Raw genomic sequence first — 17081 nt, 5'->3', positions numbered from 1 at the left:
CCAGCTGTGCCCTCCCTGCCACTGGCATCATGGCCAGGAGGGGCTTGAAGTGTCAGCTGTGCTGTCCCTGCTGCTGGCATCACGGCCATGAGGGGCCTGGAGRATCAGCTGTGCCTTCCCTGCCACTGGCCCCTGCTCAAGGACTCACCTCCTCAGACTGGTTTTCATTTCTGCAAGGACAGTGAAAAGRTCTCTGGGGACTAGAGGAATTTATTTCAGATTAACTTTTAATAAATGTCTAGGAAAARCTTGCTCCATTTTTCCGTCTATAGAAATAAAGAAAGATGTCCTACAGCCAAATTTACCAAAAACTCTCTGGATGACCCTGAGTAGGCTGAGCAGTGCTGGAAATGTTCTGCCAGGTGCTGTGGAGTTCCAGAAAAATTTACTCTACTGTATCTGAGATGATGGGGTTTATGCAGCCCAGAGAGGCAAGAGTCACTGCTCAGGGCTGCTGTAAATAGTCAGGAAGGGTCTCTTCACCTGGCAGCTGAGGCTTGATCAAGCTTGACCCTGGGAATAAAACCAGCTTTGTAGGTTGTTCCTGGTGCAATTTCACTATTCTACTGAAAGACATGAAGTTTGTGAAGAATTTAAGGAAAGTGGTGCTTTCTTGTAGAATGTTTTACCATTTGTTATGTAGATTTTTTTGAAACAGCTGGTCTAGCCTCGGTGTTCTCTACTGAGAGACAGAGGGGCAGAACAGAGGGAGCTCCCAAAGTCAGAATGCTGGTCGAAATTCCAGCACCTGCACTGCTGCTGCAGCAGGAAATCTCTTTGCTCAGCTGGGCTCAGGTCTGCTGTGGGTCCTGCTGGGGACAGCCCGGCTGGGACAGAGCTGGAGACACTTCACACTTTTATGAGTTTGTCAGGCAGCTCCACAGACCAGCTGTGACTGGAATGGTGAGCTGTCCCTGTCCTGCTGAGAACACGCTGTTCCCTTCACCCTTGGTGTAAGGAGGGTGAATCTCACCCTGTGCCTCTCCCACCCTCCTGCTGCCCCTACACTGTGGGGAGGAGGGTCAGGGGTGTTCCTTGTCTGCTGCTGCTGTCCCTCACAGGGCAGGGGACCTGGGCGGGCACCCAGTGAGGGCTGAAGGCATGAGGAGCTGAGGGAGCAGCCTGGGACCTGCTGCCTACCCCAGGGACCTGCTGTTTGTTGGTGAGAATGTGAAAGGAGATGCAAGAGCAGGATTCCTCTGTCTTTACAGGTGTCTTTGCTGYGTCTCATGTGCTCTGTCACCGCTTGGGTGGGTTTAGGTGCTCGCTGAGCTCAGGCTGTACCTGGGTGAGGCAGTTCCGTACAGAACAGAGTGTTTGGGGGCTGTTGGTCCTTCTCCCTTCAAACGAGARCCACCTGAGGGAGAAGGGGCTAGGCCAGTGTGGACATGTTAAGGAGGTGCTCCCCAATCTGGATTCAGTGAATTTTGAACACACAATTCCCTTGTGTGGGGCAGAAGGGGCCATGCTGGTGGCCCCTCAGCTGTCAGATCATCCCCCAGTTCCTGTGTCCTGCTTTTGGTGGTCACCATCATCTGGGCCCACCATTTCCACTGCTGCTGAGGAGCTGAAGGCACCCTGGGCACGCTCTGCCCACCGCTCTGCACCAGAGCACCCTGTGCTCGGGGAGCCTTCACATGTAGAAGGATCCTGGACCCCGCTGTCTGTGGCTGCCCCGCGCTGGGCGCCGTGCCCAGAACATGGTGTTCCTGGGCACGTGATTTAACCACACGATTGTGTTTCCTCTTGAACTTTTGCAGAAGTATTTCAGTAAGACCAGTCACGGTGGGTTGTGATGGGCTCCTGGGAAAGCTGGGGGCCAGAACCAGCCAGAGCCAGGTGAACTCACTGTCCCACTCAGCTCAGTCCCCCAGGGAGCCCCAAAGGCCCGGGCTGYCCTCAAACCACACTGAGCACGGTGTATTCCCCTCCTTGCAAGTGCTGCTGTCAACCTTCCCAGCACTAGMCTGCCCCCGCTGCCAGCAGGGAAGACAAAGGCAACTTACAAATAATTTTTTTATTATTGCAAGAATGATAGTTAAACAGGCTGGTGCTTCCTCCCCACCCCTGAGTCTCCATGGAGTCTCTGTTGAGCGCACACCAACAGCTGTGCCCACCTACACTGTGAACAGTCCAAACCCTGGGCAGCACCACAATGGGGCACCCAGGGCCTCCAGCACTGAAGGGAGGGCTCTGCTCTTGTTGTTTCCATTATAGTTCTTTGGGAATGGAAATTCTGCAACCTCAGAGGTCAGAAGTAGCTTTAGTMCCATCCCAAGGCTCTGACCCATGGTATGGCCCAGCTGCAGCACACGCTGTGCCACATCTCCACCCAAGAGTTGGAGAAGGGAATWGAATGAGATCGCCTTTAAGATCCCTTCCAACCCAAACTCTTCTAGGGTTCTGTGATCCAMCAGGCCATGGCCTTGCATCCACTGTCAGGACACCCTGTCCTCTCCCTGCCACCACCTTGCTCTGCTTCCCACCCACCAGCTAATGAGGAACAGTGACATGATTTTACAGCAACCCTGATGTACATAATCTCTACACACTAAAGCCAGAGCCTGACTCTGTGGGGTTTATTGCAGGGTTTATTAGGCAGAGCTTCCTCCCTGTGATCAGTCATAGGAAAGGACAGCTAGGGCTTTTAATTCCCTCCTTATTTTGACAGATAATAGACAGTTGCCCAGCAGGTGACACGCAGCACAGCGGTGGTGGTTGGCAGCTGGCAGGACACCCCGCTCACTCCGTCTCTGCATCGCTGTCGGCCCCAAGGACGTCAAGGGGCTGCACCCGCAGAGAGTCGTAGTTGGGTGGGGGTGTGCCGGGCTCGGGGGGCAGCGCCTCATCCCTGGGCACAGCAGTGGGCTCATGCTGGAAGCCCAGGTTGGTGTGAGCCTCCACCAGCTCCGACACCGTCGGGGGCGCGTCCGGGTACCGCGCCCGCGCCCGCCTCTGCTTCAGGCCTTTGCACCAGCCGATCACGTTGATGATGGTGATCCACAGYGAGTCGATGATGATCTCCCCAAACTCAATGAGGCACAGCACCGAGCCCCCCATCCAGAACCCAAACTGGCCTCCCAGGCTCGACAGCAGCCAAACGATCTGTGGGAGGAGAGTGGAGTGAGCAGAGGCAGCGGAGCCCCTCTGATGTGYCTCACCCCAATCCATCATCCCGTGTGCCAGTGCTGATGTGGGTGATGTCCCTGCACCTGGCCCTGCCCACTGGGTCCTCTGCTGTGCCCGTGCTGCCCTGTGGGGCTGGGACAGGGATGAGAGGTAGAGTGGGGGAAGGAACTGGGGGTTGTGAGCCCACAGGCAAAGGTGGATTCATGCACTCCATTACAGCAGATGTGCCAAACAGCAGCCTCAAGAGACTGACACAGTGTCCTCCAGGGCACTGAGGGACACGACAGACTGTCCCCCAGCCCTGCCTGTCCCAGCTGACTGGCTCCTGTGCTTGCTCTGCYAGAAGGGCTGGGATGGGCACTCACCGTAGTGGCAGCTGACTCTGAGATGGTGCGGTAGTTGTACTCCTGGAAGTAAATGTTCAATTTGATGATCCCATTCCTGTAAAGAACAAACCCCAGYTCAGTGAGGAGCCAGGCTGTTGATGTCCTGCCCCTCTGCTCCAGCCTGACMGTGGGATGGAGAGACACAGAGACTTAAGTACCAAGTGACAAACRGTACAACACAGGAACTGCCCTTCATGCTGATTTTACTTTACTGCATGTTTGAGTTTGCCTGACCCACTTTGCAGCTCTGGAGAGCAGAGGACATGCAAAAAGTGCCTTTTGSATGTACTTTCTGTGTTCCCAGGTGAACATACCGCAGACATCGTCCTCCCTTTGCATGGCACACGCATGCGCTGGCCCGGCGCCAAGGCTCGTGTCAGGCTGATGTTAACAGGCTCAGCAGAGAAGATAAAGTGGTTGTTCCTTTCACTCACCTGTCCAGAGTCACATTTGTTGACATATCCCTTTCATAAGACAGAATATGGAAAATCCAGTCCTAGGAAAACAAAACCTGTTCAGAAAGAGTAGCGGCATCCTGTGGTCCCGAAGAGCACGAGCCCCGTGGGTGCCGTGCCCTGTCCAGGCAGCCCTGGCCCCGTGTGCAGGGGGAGTGGGGCAGCTCTGCCTCAGCACAGGGCACAGGGGGTGGAAGGTGGGCTCTCAGCCTTGTGCTGACACACAGACAGAGCCTCAGGAAGGAGCAGCCAGTGTGGGGAATCCCTCCTGCCTCACACCCAGGTGCTGCTGCTGCTTTACATGTGGAAAATGTGGAATTTAACAGAGGKGCTTTGAGCTGGACACCAGCTCTGACATTAGAGAGTGTCCCTGTGCCTGGGAGCAGGGAACCATCAATGTCTGTTGCAAAACAAGGAATCAGGGTTACCTCAGAGGCTTCTGATGGCCAGTCTGCCATGGAGATGGTCATTTTGTACTGAGTGTCACTGGAGGGGAGAGGGAGAGCGTTAGCATGGAGATTCTCCCTCCTCTGAAGTCTCTGGAGCTTCAATTCTCACACAGTAAACCAGCCCTGCAGGGTTTGCTGCCCTTTTTGGAAAGTCAGGACTGAAGGGAGCCGAAATGCAAGATCTCTCTACCCCTACAGCAAGCAGATCAGGCTCAGGTACTCACTTGCATGTTTCTTTACAGGAGTCAATGCAGATCTGTCKCTGTTTTATGCTGGATCTCAGTGAGGAATAGCAATATGCTGTTTGGTGAAAACAAAATTAAAATGCCTGTTTAGATAAAGATCCACTTAGTGGGTTATATCAGTTTCATTTATCAAAATAAATATTAGGTGTGACCCTGCTGCACAGATTTGCCATCTTCCCTCTCAACTTTCCTTTCCTTGAGAAACTTGGGCAAAACACTCAGACAATTTAATAATAAATTAAAAACAAACCGTAACATTCTGAAGACAGTTTTTATAGAACCAGCTTGCCCAGGGTTGGTATTTTTGGCACAGCCCTGGCCTCTGCTGGGGGCCCAAAGCTTTTGGGTGTGGAGGCCTGGAGTGATACCCTGTGTTCTGTCTCTTTGATGCCCAAGGGCTACCCCAGCCTGGTGCCAGGACCCAGGTTTGGCCCCTTGTCCCCAGCAGTGGCCTGAGTGACCACATCCCTCAGGGGGAAGCCGCGCATGAGCTGCAGGGACAGCAGGGATCCCACTCCCTCTGCCACTCCCCCAGCCCCAGAGCCCACCATCAGCTCTCACCCCAGCCTGGGTTGTCCTCGTTATTGCAGTAATTCACCCCTTCGGGTAAAGGGAACATGTAGTGGCCACATCCACAGATCTCAGCCATGTGGTTTTGGAAGCAGGAGCGCAGGCAAGCCTGGAGAGGGAAGAGGGACGCTCAGATTTGGGCTGAGACCTTGGGCAGCTCTGCCCTGCTGGTGTGGCATGGGCTGGGACACCCCRACAGCTCCCAGGAATTTCCTCTCTTTTGCACTGAACAGATGGTTTTGGGGCTGCAGACAGAGAGGGATGAAGGTGCAGGGAAAGTGGGGTTGCCAGAGCCCGTACCTGCCTGGAATCTTTTCCAGCCTTTCTCAGCATTGGAGATTTTAAGGCCACTCATGGGACCCTCCCATTCACACAAGAAACTGCTCATTTCTCAATTATTTTAGGGCTCCATAGAAATAATACTGAGCTTTCCAAAGGAATACAAATGTTCCGTTCCACCACAGACATGGCTTTGCTCTCGGGCTACACACAACACTGAATAAGTGCTGATTTTATGCTTTAAGGCCAGGATTTTCCAAATCCTTCAACATAAAGAGCAGACATCTGAATGATCTTGTCTGTGTAGCTGCTGCTGTTCCCAGCAGGATGGTGGCTGTGGCTCCAGCTGCAGCACTGCCATTAGCTTGGTGAGGCGTGAAGTTCATCATCTGCRATCCGAGTGGGATTTTGCATGAGGCAGCACAAAGCAATAGCAAAGTCTATGAGAAGATAATTAAATTTAACAGTTGGGGGTAGGTCAAGCAGAGAATTTCTGTGTGATAGGAAAGGTCCACAGAGTGCAGAGCAGTCAGGGAGTGATGGAAGAGCCTGGTTTTGCTGAGAGGGCTCTGAAGTGGCGTTACGTGGACACAGAACTCCGTCAGCGTTTGCACTTCTAGGGAATAATGCAATCCACCCGAGTGTTTGCTTAAACCTTATACAAACATCTTCCAAACTTGGGTAAAGTGGTCCAGTTGTTATTATATTATATAAAGGTAGARATATAAAACTGCTGCCAGCCCAAAGCCCTCCTGATTTCTGGGTGCATTTGTGAACCACCCCAAATGGTTTGGGTGTTTTTCTTATTACCCGATTGCATCCTCAAGAGCTGCTTCTCTCTATAGTGTGGCCTGTTACAAATTAACCCATTCTTGGTGTTTGCACTCCAATTTTCTACAGATTCAAGGTTTACAAACACTCAACTTTCTCATCCCATTTTCAGAGTGATGAAGAAGCAAAGGGCTGTTTCACTTCCTGTACAAACCAGCTGCATTTTCAGGGTCAAAAATTACTTAATTCCCCCAAAGAGAAAAAAATTAAAGATCGCAGTAGCGTTCAGAGGGAGAATCTCTCCTTTGTATTCCTCTTCTGACAGGGGTAAATATCACTTGTGTACAYAAAACATGAATTCCTGAGAAGTGTCACCTTGACATTGTCTCAGCAGGAGTCTCCCAGCTCCTCAATGACTGTCCCTGCAGAACCATGTGAGGCTTAGATCAGATATTAGGAAAAGCTTTTCACTGGAAGGGTTATAAAGCATTTGAATAGGCTGCCCAGGGCAGTGGTGGAGTCACCATAACTGGAAGTRTTCAAAAMCCATGTGAATGTGGCACTTGAGGACATAGTTTAGCAGTGAGGGTGGTGGTGGTGCTGTGTTGATACCTGSATTTGATCATCTTGAAGRTCTTTTCCAACCTTAACGATTCTATGATTTTATGATTCCCCCAGTACCCTGCATGATAGCCCAACATTTAACTGCTTTGATGATTTTTCCTAAAGAGTCTTGTTTGATTTAAAAGGGTGTTTCACCTGTATGGAGTAGGAGGTGTTGTATTGGCTGTAGAGGTTTTTGACGGGGACGTCGGAGCCATTCATGGTGCAGTCGCTGTAGGGATAACCCATCCGCTCCAGCTCGTCCTGGAAGAAAACCCAAACACCAAACTGTGGTTGTCACTCCTTCACAGGTCCCTGTGCCCATTTTCCAGGGGCCCTGTAATTCCTGCACTCCCCACTGGCTTTGCTAGAAATGAAACAGTCAGTGGTGGCAGAGCTGAAGAGGCTGCAGCCCCTTCCCTGGGTGGATCCAGGCAGGCGAGGGTGTTCAGGGGTTGGCAAAGCACCTTCTGACACGCTGGAGGAAGAGGCAACCATGACCTGAGCCCAACATTCTGGCCTCAATAAAGCATTTTGCCAGGACAGTTACATAAAATCCTCCATAAACTGCTCCAGCCCTCAGCTGGTGTGTACCTTGACTCCTTTGGTTTGAGCCAGTTCRGCCAAGACTTAAAGCAAACTTGGTTTTAGTCCCATCAGATAACATTATTCTCAGACAAGCTGCTCCCGAGGAATGCCACACATACCACCAGCACTCCGATGGAGGTTTCTGTCCCAGCCATGGCATAGATGCCCTGATCCTTGAGGAAGGGAAAGCTCTTCTGTTGATGGAGCATGAGCCTGGCCCCAGCGGCAGAGGACAGGTAGGGAATGTAGTCCTGCTGGCTGATGTCCAGAATCAGCTTCAGCCCTGGAACACCAGACAAAACACAACAGCAATTGTATTGGAAGGTGAGGCTTTGGGAGAAAAAGAGTCTATTTTCTTCTCCCTGTTCCTTGGTAAGAGCCATGGCAGCCTGACCTGTGSAGGAGCACTTATGGTGGTGAATGCCTAGAATGGCAATAGCTGAGAATAGTCAGGTGTTGCCTCAGATATTTCAAATATCCAGAGGATGCCCTTCTGCTACGTGTAACATCTGTAGCCACTTTTTTTCTGTGCATTGTGTTTTCCTTTTGGGGCTCATCCCCTTCTGGAAAGCTTCTGTTCCCTGTTGCAGTTCTCCAGTGACAGAGGAATCATAAATGTGTCCCRAGTGACAGAAATGAGCACAAAAAGACAGACCCCTCATGTCTGCCCCTCCAAACCCCTCTTCCACTGCAGAMCACTCCCTTACCAAACTCGGCCCCRGGATTGGAAGAATTCAAAGCCTCTTCATCCATGCCCCAGTTRAAGATGTAGCAGTTACCATGGTCTGGGTGGTAGATTTGGGTGAAATTCCTGGAAGAATCATACACATAAACCTGTGACTTTTGGGAGGACTGAAGGGGTATGACATAAAGCACTGTTCCAAAAGAACCCATTTCAGCCAGGATTATATCCAGAAAATGTCTGGGAATTGTTGTTGGAGCTGAGAATCAGCAACAGTCTCCTTATTAGCTGATATATACCTTAAGAAGAGCAAAGAACCCGCCCTGGCGTGCTGTTAGCATGCTGTTCATTCCTGCTGGGATGGAAAGGAGCAGGGAGCTCGTGTGCACCTACTTGTAGTTGCAGGGTTCGGCCCCGTAGAGACATGCCAGGATCATGTCCTCTGCCTGGTAGCCCATCCTGATCCTCTCATGCAGCGGGACCTTGGAGAGGATGGAGGTGGACTGCAGGATGTACCACTCGGTCACCGCCTGCGCCGCGCTGGTGAAGTTCCTGTACGTGCAGTTGTCGGAGCCCTGATGGCTGCACTGGGGACACAGAGCAGGCAGGTCTGAGTCTCTGGGGGGATGGCAGGGCCATGGTGTGACCGTCCCCTCCCTATCTGGATGCCAGCCCTGCCTGCAGCTCCCAGGAGATGAGCGGTGCAGCCTGACAGAGCCACGATCTGGCTGCACACTGAGCTGGCTGTCACACTGCCCTGCAGGGTCCTTCCCCGGGGACATTGCCCAGCTGGGCAGGTTATCCATCAGCCCCAAGGTGACCTCCATAAGTTAATAKAAAATGTCACTTTTGGGCCAATTCTTTAAGGCTGGAGTTGCCCCAGCTTCAGAGGTCTGCTGAGGCAGGGTCCTTGGAGCCTCYATGGGAGCAGGAGGGAGGGGCTGCAAGACCACCATGTGCCTCTGCAGAGACCACCATGGAGGACTGCAGAAGGAAAGGGATGGGGCAGCAGCCACAGCCTCTCCCTGGCATTGTGGGCACCTGACTCAAGGAAGGAGTGAAGGTGTCCAGGAGCCTGCATGGAGCACCCCTGCCCTGGCTCTGCCCTGGGCTCAGCCTGCCCTGGATGTGGCACAGCCAGACCAGAGCCCCAAGGCAGAGTGGCCACAGGCAGCTGATTGTGCTGGGAGAAGACACAGATCTCCCCGCTGCATCCTTGCCGAGGCACCCATCCCTCATCCCTGCCTGCTGACACTGCAGGACGCTTCTCACCAGCTTCACTGCCAGCTTGTACTTCTTCTCTTCTGATGTCGTGTTGGCTGGGGCAGGCGGAGCAGTGGTTTGGTTCTCTGCAGCAGTTCCATTGCCTGCAGCAATTTCATAGCCCTCTAAGCTCTGGCTGCCCCCAACAGTGTCATTGCTCACATTGGTTTGGTTGCCCGTGGCAGTTTCGTTACCCCCAGCGGTCTGGTTGGTCTCAAAGATGTCCAGGATGATGGGATTGTCTTTGTCGTGCTCGTCGATAAGGACCAGGGGGATCTGGTTCCAGAGCTCCAGGTTGAGTGATGCTGAGGTGTTCTCACTGCTGTTGCCCGGTGTGGGCTGCAGGATCCTCTCCAGCGCTGCCTCGATGAGCCTGTCCAGCTCTTTGAGCAGGTGCTTCACCTCTGAGTACCTGTGGGACAGGGAGCTGTGACCAGGCAGTGCCACAGCTCTGGTGACATGTTGGACCTTCCTGGGGACCTGGAGTGCTGGCCAGAGCAGACTGGAGGACAAGAGGAGCTTCCATGCAGAGCCAGCTCRGACACTGCATCCCAGCAGGCTGCAGCTGGGCAGCAGGGCAATGGGAGGATAAACAGGGAGTGCTGCAGGGAACCTGCCAGCGTGGGGCCAGATTGGTTCTAGTTCAGTAATTCACTACAGTTTACACAAAACATCTCTAGCAAGTGGAGGAAAAACCACCCTTGAGCGATTCCTGTGCTGGCTGAAAGCGCCTTGCCTTGGGCTACACTATTGCATGGACACGACTTTACAGCAACTGTAAATTTAAAGGCTCTAATGAAAATCAGTGRCTCCTTTGAAATCACAATTCAGTTGTATCTCTGTGGCTCCTGGCAGGCTGGACTATGGAACCATCCCCTAGAGTGGGAGCAATGAGAAGAACATTCACAGAGAGGAAGGGGAAGGAAAGGGATTGTGGGGAAAGATGGAAAGACTGATTCGGGCTGGAAAGGTGAGCTGAATTTGATTTTTTATGAGCTGAGTAAAGTTTGCATGGAGGCAAAAGCCTTCATTAGATTGACTGATACGATGCAGAAATTAAGCTAGGAATAAACTCTTCCCTGTGAGGGTGGGGAGACCCTGGCACAGGGTGTCCAGAGAAGCTGTGGCTGCCCCTGGATCCCTGGAAGTGTCCAAGGCCAGGCTGGACAGGGCTTGGAGCAGCCTGGGACAGTGGGAGATGTCCCTGCCCACAGCAGGGGGTGGAATGAGATGAACTTGAAAGCCTCTTCCCAACCAAACTGTTCTGGGATCCTATGAAACCCASGAGAACTTGCTGGCAGATGAATCCTCCTCTGGTCCTGAAACATATTATTCTTAATTTGTTTTTTAGTGGCATTTGGTGAGTCCACTCATGCTCCTCATGTGATGTCTGAGACAGGAACAGTCAGCACCTCACACCAGCAGTRTTTCTGAGGGGTTAGAGCACAGGTGGGTAAACTGGGAAAAGACAAACTTACTTGAAAGGGTTGGCATTGCAGATGGTGACTGCAGGGAACTTCATGGTCTTAAAACCAATGGAGAGAGATGAGGTGACGTTGTAGGACAGGTAGGTGTTGATGAGGATCCCCCATTGCCAGAACACCAGGGATGCAAAGAGCAACGTTAGGAAGAACCAGATTAATTTCTTCTTCGGCCCCTCCTTGATGATGCGCTTGGGGCCGTGGGTGTTGGTGTTGTCGCAGTACCAGACCAGCAGCTCCTTGTAGGTGTAACCAGGGCCCTTCTGCAGGCGATGCAGAGCCCGCACCAGGTACTTCTTCAGGTTCATGYTGCTGCCTGCAAGCAGGAGAAAAGGCATCAAAGCAGCTCTGAGGAGGTGCAGGGGCTGTGCCACACCAGGTGCAGGAGTGGGACAGTCACTGCAACRGCACGGCCGTGGTTTATAACCCAGGAAAAACTCAGCACAGATGTTCTGCCYGTCATCCAGCCTCCTGGGAGGACACAGGAGAGGTTTAGGATYGGCAGTTCCAAAGGTGGTGAATGCTTTTGTCATGTTTTGAGGTTYTTGCTGGCGCCACCAGAACGGAGTGACCGGGACCTGCGGGATGTGGCCATGCCTGGTGACTCCCGAGCGTGGCCCTGGGCCCTGCGGTGTGGCAATGTGTGAGCAGGTGCTGTTCAGGCAGTGGGAATGCTGTGTGCACACTGATCCAGCTGGAATGCTGTCCCAGCCTCAGCCAGCACTAGATGGGCTGAGCAGGACACGCAGAGCTGGCTTGGGCAGAGCTCAGGCTCGCAGCATTCAGGGTTCAATCTCACACAGAGCCTGAGATCTTTCTTCTTACAAGAAGTATTAGAGCACATCYGGCTTTCAGAGGGGCAGGAGAAGAGGAGCTGGAAGCAGCAGCCCCTTTCCCAGGACCAGGAATGCTGTCCAGGGCTGCTGCCCGCCAGAGGAAGGACACTAGATTGTTTTTTTCCACCAAATTCCTTTGTCTGTCAGATATTATCAGTATGCCCACCTCCCCCACTCCCCYGCTCTGGTGAGGGATGCTGCATACTTGGCATTCATTTTGTGAGTAAATAGAACATTTTGTRCTGCTATTTTAAGGTGAGAATCTGTGTTACTAAATCTTAACATCCCGAGGCAGGATTTCAAAACAAACCTGAGGCGGCCACTGAGAACATTTTTCAGATTTAAGCTGCAGGAGAGCAGAGTTAAAGATTAATGCTGGGAATAGCCCCCATCCTGGGAGGAAGAGTGCTGGAATAATGCAGCAATAGTTCACCAAGGAGCAGCATTTGGTAGGGCAGGAATGACAGTGACACAGCATTACTTGCAGGTGAGCAAGGAAGGCAGCGAAGGTGTGCAGGGGCCCTGGGGAGTGGAAGCAGGTGGGTTCTTCATACTTTTCAAAAATAAAAATGGTGATACCGAYTCCTTGATCTGCTGGCCAGATCTGCAAGTTCACCTGAGCAGCACATACAGAGTCTGATAACAGCATAAACCAAGCAGATTTTTGAAGCCTTGCTCCATGATGCAAAGAGAGATGATGATTTTCACTGCATCCCTACTATCCATGACATTAGACAGAGGTGACCCMGTGAGACTGCTACAGGAGTGGACTCTGGAAAGAACAAACCCCAGCTTCTTCCTCTACGATCCAAGGGCAGGCTCTACTCCCACAGAAAAAAATTTTGTTCTCCAGGAACTCATGTCCTGGACTTGGACCCCCTGAACTCCCAACATCATCATCTCCTCTTTCATGACCTTTGTGGCACAGAGGTTCCTCCTGCCATTGCCTGSGGGTGCTTCACTCATGGAAGGAGCTGACATTGCACCAGACCCTGCCTGGGTTTTGGGCAGAGATAAAAGGAGAGAAGAGCAGTGACCTTGGCCTCTGCTGAGCTCCCCATGGCTATGGGAGGATGTGAGCCCAAGCCTGCGTGGTGTGAGCTCAGCCCCTTACCAAGGGGCCATGGCTTTGTAGAGCCGAATCCTCATTTAAATCTGAGGACCCCAGCAAGGCAGACAAGGAAATATTTTCTGCCTTTTAAGAAATCCAGTAAAATATTTAGATTATATTGAAATTTCAACCCCCTGCTCAGTGCAGGGCAGGATTCTGCCTGGCTGGTGCTGGCAGGTTGTGTGCCCTCAGCTGTCCCTGCTGTCACCAACTGCTGGCTCCTGCCATGGGGACACCCCTACTTGTCTGCAGGTCTCCATGGGTCACTCATGAACCAGTGCTGGGAGAAATTATTCTATTCAAGAGAACCTCTCTTTCTTTATGGGATAAAAGAAATGGCATGAAGCAAAAGCTGCATTTGACCRTACCTGGATGATTATTTGCAATGTATTTTCTCACTTTTCTTACCTTTATTTCCAGAATGTTTCCAAACAGGCTTCTTTCTTCCTTGCTGACAGCTGGAAGCTGCCCAGGTCCCTGTAACGGGGGCTCTTCCCTGGAACAGTGCTCAGTGCTTGGGGGCTGGAGCTGCTCGGAGCGGGGTTGGTGCCAGGTTTGGTGCCAGCCTGGAGCGGSTCCTGCTCTGCCCCATCAGCGAGCTGCACCTGAGCACAGAAGTGATAAATGAAGGGTGTAAAACCCTACTCTCCACGGTGCACAGACAGCTGTGCCCTCTTCCCCAAGCCCTCCTGGTGTGAGGAAGAGGAGCAGTGGTGGGACAGGAGCCAAGCAGGGCTGGGGACACAGGAGGTGCCACCCCCTCGACAGACACACAGCCCTGAAGCATTTGTAGGTGGCTCTGGGGAGCCTGCTCTGCTTTGCATCCATGCCCTGCTCCGGGCTGCTCTGGTCACTGCATGTTCATCAGAACTGACTGTCCAGAGCTGACCCCATGGTCCCTGTGGTGCACAGGGTGTCACGGCCCCTCTTCTGGCATGACCAAAGCCATCCTAAAAGAAACCTGCTCCTCTGGGGTTTCTCTGTGCTGTGGATGTGTCCTCGCTGTCCCCAGCAGCTGAGTCCAGCCCTGCCTCATCCCAGCATCAGCCCGGGTGAAACTCCTCCACCTCACGGTGACATCAGACTCCCGCATTACGAAACAACTGTGTTGACTCTGTTCAATCTCCTCTGGCATTTTCCTAGGGCAATTGCCACTTGAAGGAAATAAAGTCACGAGCAAAACTCGGTGCCCTCCTGAAAGCTCCAGGCTGTGATGTGGGCTGCAAAACCACCCTGAMACAACCAGCCTGATGACAGAGATTGCTCAGCACTTTCTCTGCCAGCCACTCCTCTTTGATGGCCAGCTGATCATCTGCCATCTCCCCTGAGCCCTGAGGGAAAGGCCCTGTTTTCCTGGACAAGACATCTATACTCTCTAGCGTTATTTTTACAAATTAGAGGAATTTTCTTTTTATTACCTCCCAAGTTTAYAGTTTGGCAGTTTGAAAAGTGGAGCAGCAACACTTTGGTGAGCAATGCAAGCCCGTCCCAAGGTGGGGTCAGAGCTCTCAGCAGATGCTCAGTGCTGCTGATGGTGTGCAGGGAGAGTGGCCAGGGCACACAGTGCCAGCTCCAACGCCCACAGCTCCAGTGCACGCAGGCGCCTCYGGGTCTCCAGCCCCAACAGGCAGGCGTACAGCTCTCCAGGAGTATTTACAGTCTGGGAGCTCAGATAGCGCTTGCCTGACTCTGTGCAGGGTTAGGCACTCTGTCCYCACTTCCCTGCCTAGCCCTGGGCTCCCCTCTGCTCTGGAGCCAGGCTGGGGAAGCTGGAGCTGCTCAGCCTGGAGAAGAGAAGGCTCCAGGGAGACTGTAGAGCCCCTTGCTGTGCCTAAACAGGCTCCAGGAGAGCTGGAGAGGGATTTTGGACAAGGGCCTGGAGTGACAGGACAAGGGCAAATGGCTTCCCACTGCCACAGGGCAGGGTTGGGTGGGATATTGGGAAGGAATTCCTCCCTGTGAGGGTGGGGAGGCCCTGGCACAGGGTGCCCAGAGAAGCTGTGGTTGCCCCTGGATCCCTGGAAGTGTCCAAGGCCAGGCTGRACAGGGCTTGGAGCACCCTGGGATAGTGGGAGGTGTCCCTGAGAATGAGATGGAATGAGATGAATATGAAGGTCCCTTCCAACCCAAACCATTCCATGGTTCCCATGGTGTCCCTCTCTCCCAGGACCATCACAATCCGTGCTCCTCCTGTGCCAGCAAGATCACATTGCTGAGAGTTAACTTGGGAATCGGGATAGTAAGAGGAGCAAACCCCCAACGCCAGCAACTGCATCCCACTGGGATGCTGGGAGCACACTCTGCCTCAGGGGGAGAACCATCCTGGGGGAAGATGGCTCATTTCCAACACCCAACCAAACACCGAACTATTCCACAAAGCTGCGGTTTGCTCCCATTCTCTTTTATCAGGAAGATAAAAGAAAACCCCAGCGTAAATACAGGTTAAATCCGATCGACTACCCCTGGCTGCACACCGGGTACATCCCAAATACCTGCCCAGCACGAAATCCTGCCCCGCTGCTGCAAAACCAGGCAGAGATCGGGTGACTGCAGGTCTGTGTCAGTGTAAAGGACACCAGGAGCAGCCCGGTCCCTTCGAGACGCCGCCGAGGGATGCCCGAGGGCGCTGAGCGATGCCTGCGGGCATCCYTGGGCAGAGTCTGCGGGSCGAAGGGACCGACCAGCACCGACCCCACACACGGTGTCCCGGCTCCCCCCGGCTCTCCCCGGTCTCCCCCAATCCCCCGTACCTGCCGCCCGTGCGGCTCCAGCAGCGCTCCCCGCTGAGCCCGGCACCGGCCCCGCACCTCCCCTGTCCCGCCCCGTCCCGCCCCGTCGGGGCGGCTGAACCCGCCCTCCTGCTGGCTCCAGTCGCTCCCAGGTTGGTCCTGGTTCCTGGAATTCGTAGTTTGATTTTTCTCCTAACACATCCCAAGGAATGGCACCTGATTCTGCTGCTCCTGCTCCCGTCGTGTCGAAACCATCTGAAACAGGCGTGGGATCAGTGGCACAAACTTTACAGAATCACAGAATGATTTGGTTTGGAAGGGATCTTAGGAACGTGGAATCCTGGCATGGCTTGGGTTGGAAGGGACCTTAAAGCTCACCCAGTGCCACCCCTGCCATGGGCAGAGACACCTTCCACTGTCCCAAGGTGCCCCAAGCCCTGTCCAGCCTGGCCTTGGGCACTTCCAGAGATGCAGGGGCATCCACAGCTTCTCTGGGCACCCTGTGCCAGGGCCTCCCCACCCTCACAGGGAAGTGAACCCATCTATCCCTGCTTTTTGGCAGTGGGAAGCATTGCCTGTGTCCTGCCACTCCAGGCAATTCCCAATCCAATTCCCTCTCCAGCTCTCCTGATTTAGGCACTGGAAGGGGCTCTCAGGTCTGGTGACCATTGCCCTGCAGTAGGTCACAGTGTGTTTCTCAGTCTGGTTTAAGATGCCACAGGTGCCAGGACATCACCTCACTGCATTTCCTTCCCTGGTGCCAACTGTCCCTGGTGCCAGGTTTTTGACATGGGTGAAATAAATGCAGGTGAAGTTTTGAATTAATTTTGAAATGGCTTTATAAGCTATTTTAGAAAGATCCCATAATCTTTTTTCTATTTTAAAAGAGGTATAAGATCTTATAACCTTGGCAAAGGCTGCCCAGGACAGTAGTGGAATCACCATCCCTGGAGGGATTTAAAAGCCCTGTGGATGTGACAGTTGTGGACAAGGGTTAGAGGTGATTTTGGTAGTGCTGGGCTGGACTCAATGATCTTGGAGAGCTTTTCCAACCTGAATGATTTTTTGATTCTGTGCTGTTTTTTTTTTTCCTTTCGCACCTGTTCGCTCCCCTGCCTGCTGCTGTTGATGTTCAAATAGAAGGGGCACAGCTCTGCCTCAGTGGCACCAGTGGACTGGTCTGGAACTCGATGATCTCTTTCCAGGAGAAATGAGCACTGCTTCCATAAAATGACAGTGGAACTAAAGGAGGAAGCAGCTCTTCAGGGCTGGGAGGCAGCAGCTCAGACAAGGGGACTGGGCCCTCCCAGCCCAGCTGTTGGTGATTTTCACAGCGATTAGCATGTGCTTTGGGATTTCATGACTTAATCTCAATATTATGTGTCTTGCACACTGACTCCTGTTGATCCCATAATTAATCCCTCAGGGGAGCTGGAGAGACAAATTCCCCCACTTTTCTGTATTCTCCTAGCCCAGGGCCAGTGCCATGTGTGCCATGGGCTGG

General features: G+C 52.9%; 1 protein-coding gene across 1 annotated transcript; it reads right to left on the bottom strand.

Moving 5' to 3' along the window:
- Window positions 1-2030: 2030 nt before the first annotated feature.
- SCNN1B (sodium channel epithelial 1 subunit beta) lies at window positions 2031-15661 on the bottom strand. Its single transcript, XM_057371182.1, has 14 exons — window positions 15599-15661; window positions 13257-13453; window positions 10899-11217; window positions 9430-9832; window positions 8551-8744; window positions 8183-8286; window positions 7595-7758; window positions 7044-7151; window positions 5226-5343; window positions 4644-4719; window positions 4399-4456; window positions 3950-4011; window positions 3495-3570; window positions 2031-3105 (listed from the first exon to the last, which is right to left on the bottom strand). The coding sequence occupies exons 3-14, from the start codon at window positions 11207-11209 to the stop codon at window positions 2743-2745; spliced, it is 2037 nt and encodes a 678-aa protein (XP_057227165.1). The 5' UTR covers window positions 11210-11217; window positions 13257-13453; window positions 15599-15661; the 3' UTR covers window positions 2031-2742.
- Window positions 15662-17081: the final 1420 nt, after the last annotated feature.

This window comes from Malurus melanocephalus, unplaced genomic scaffold (genome assembly GCF_030028575.1).
Source record: "Malurus melanocephalus ecotype Western Australia unplaced genomic scaffold, MMel_1.1 scaffold_143, whole genome shotgun sequence".
Taxonomy (NCBI): Eukaryota; Metazoa; Chordata; class Aves; order Passeriformes; family Maluridae; genus Malurus; species Malurus melanocephalus.
Note: the sequence above shows the minus strand (reverse complement) of the source record. Positions and strands in the feature narration are given on the sequence as shown.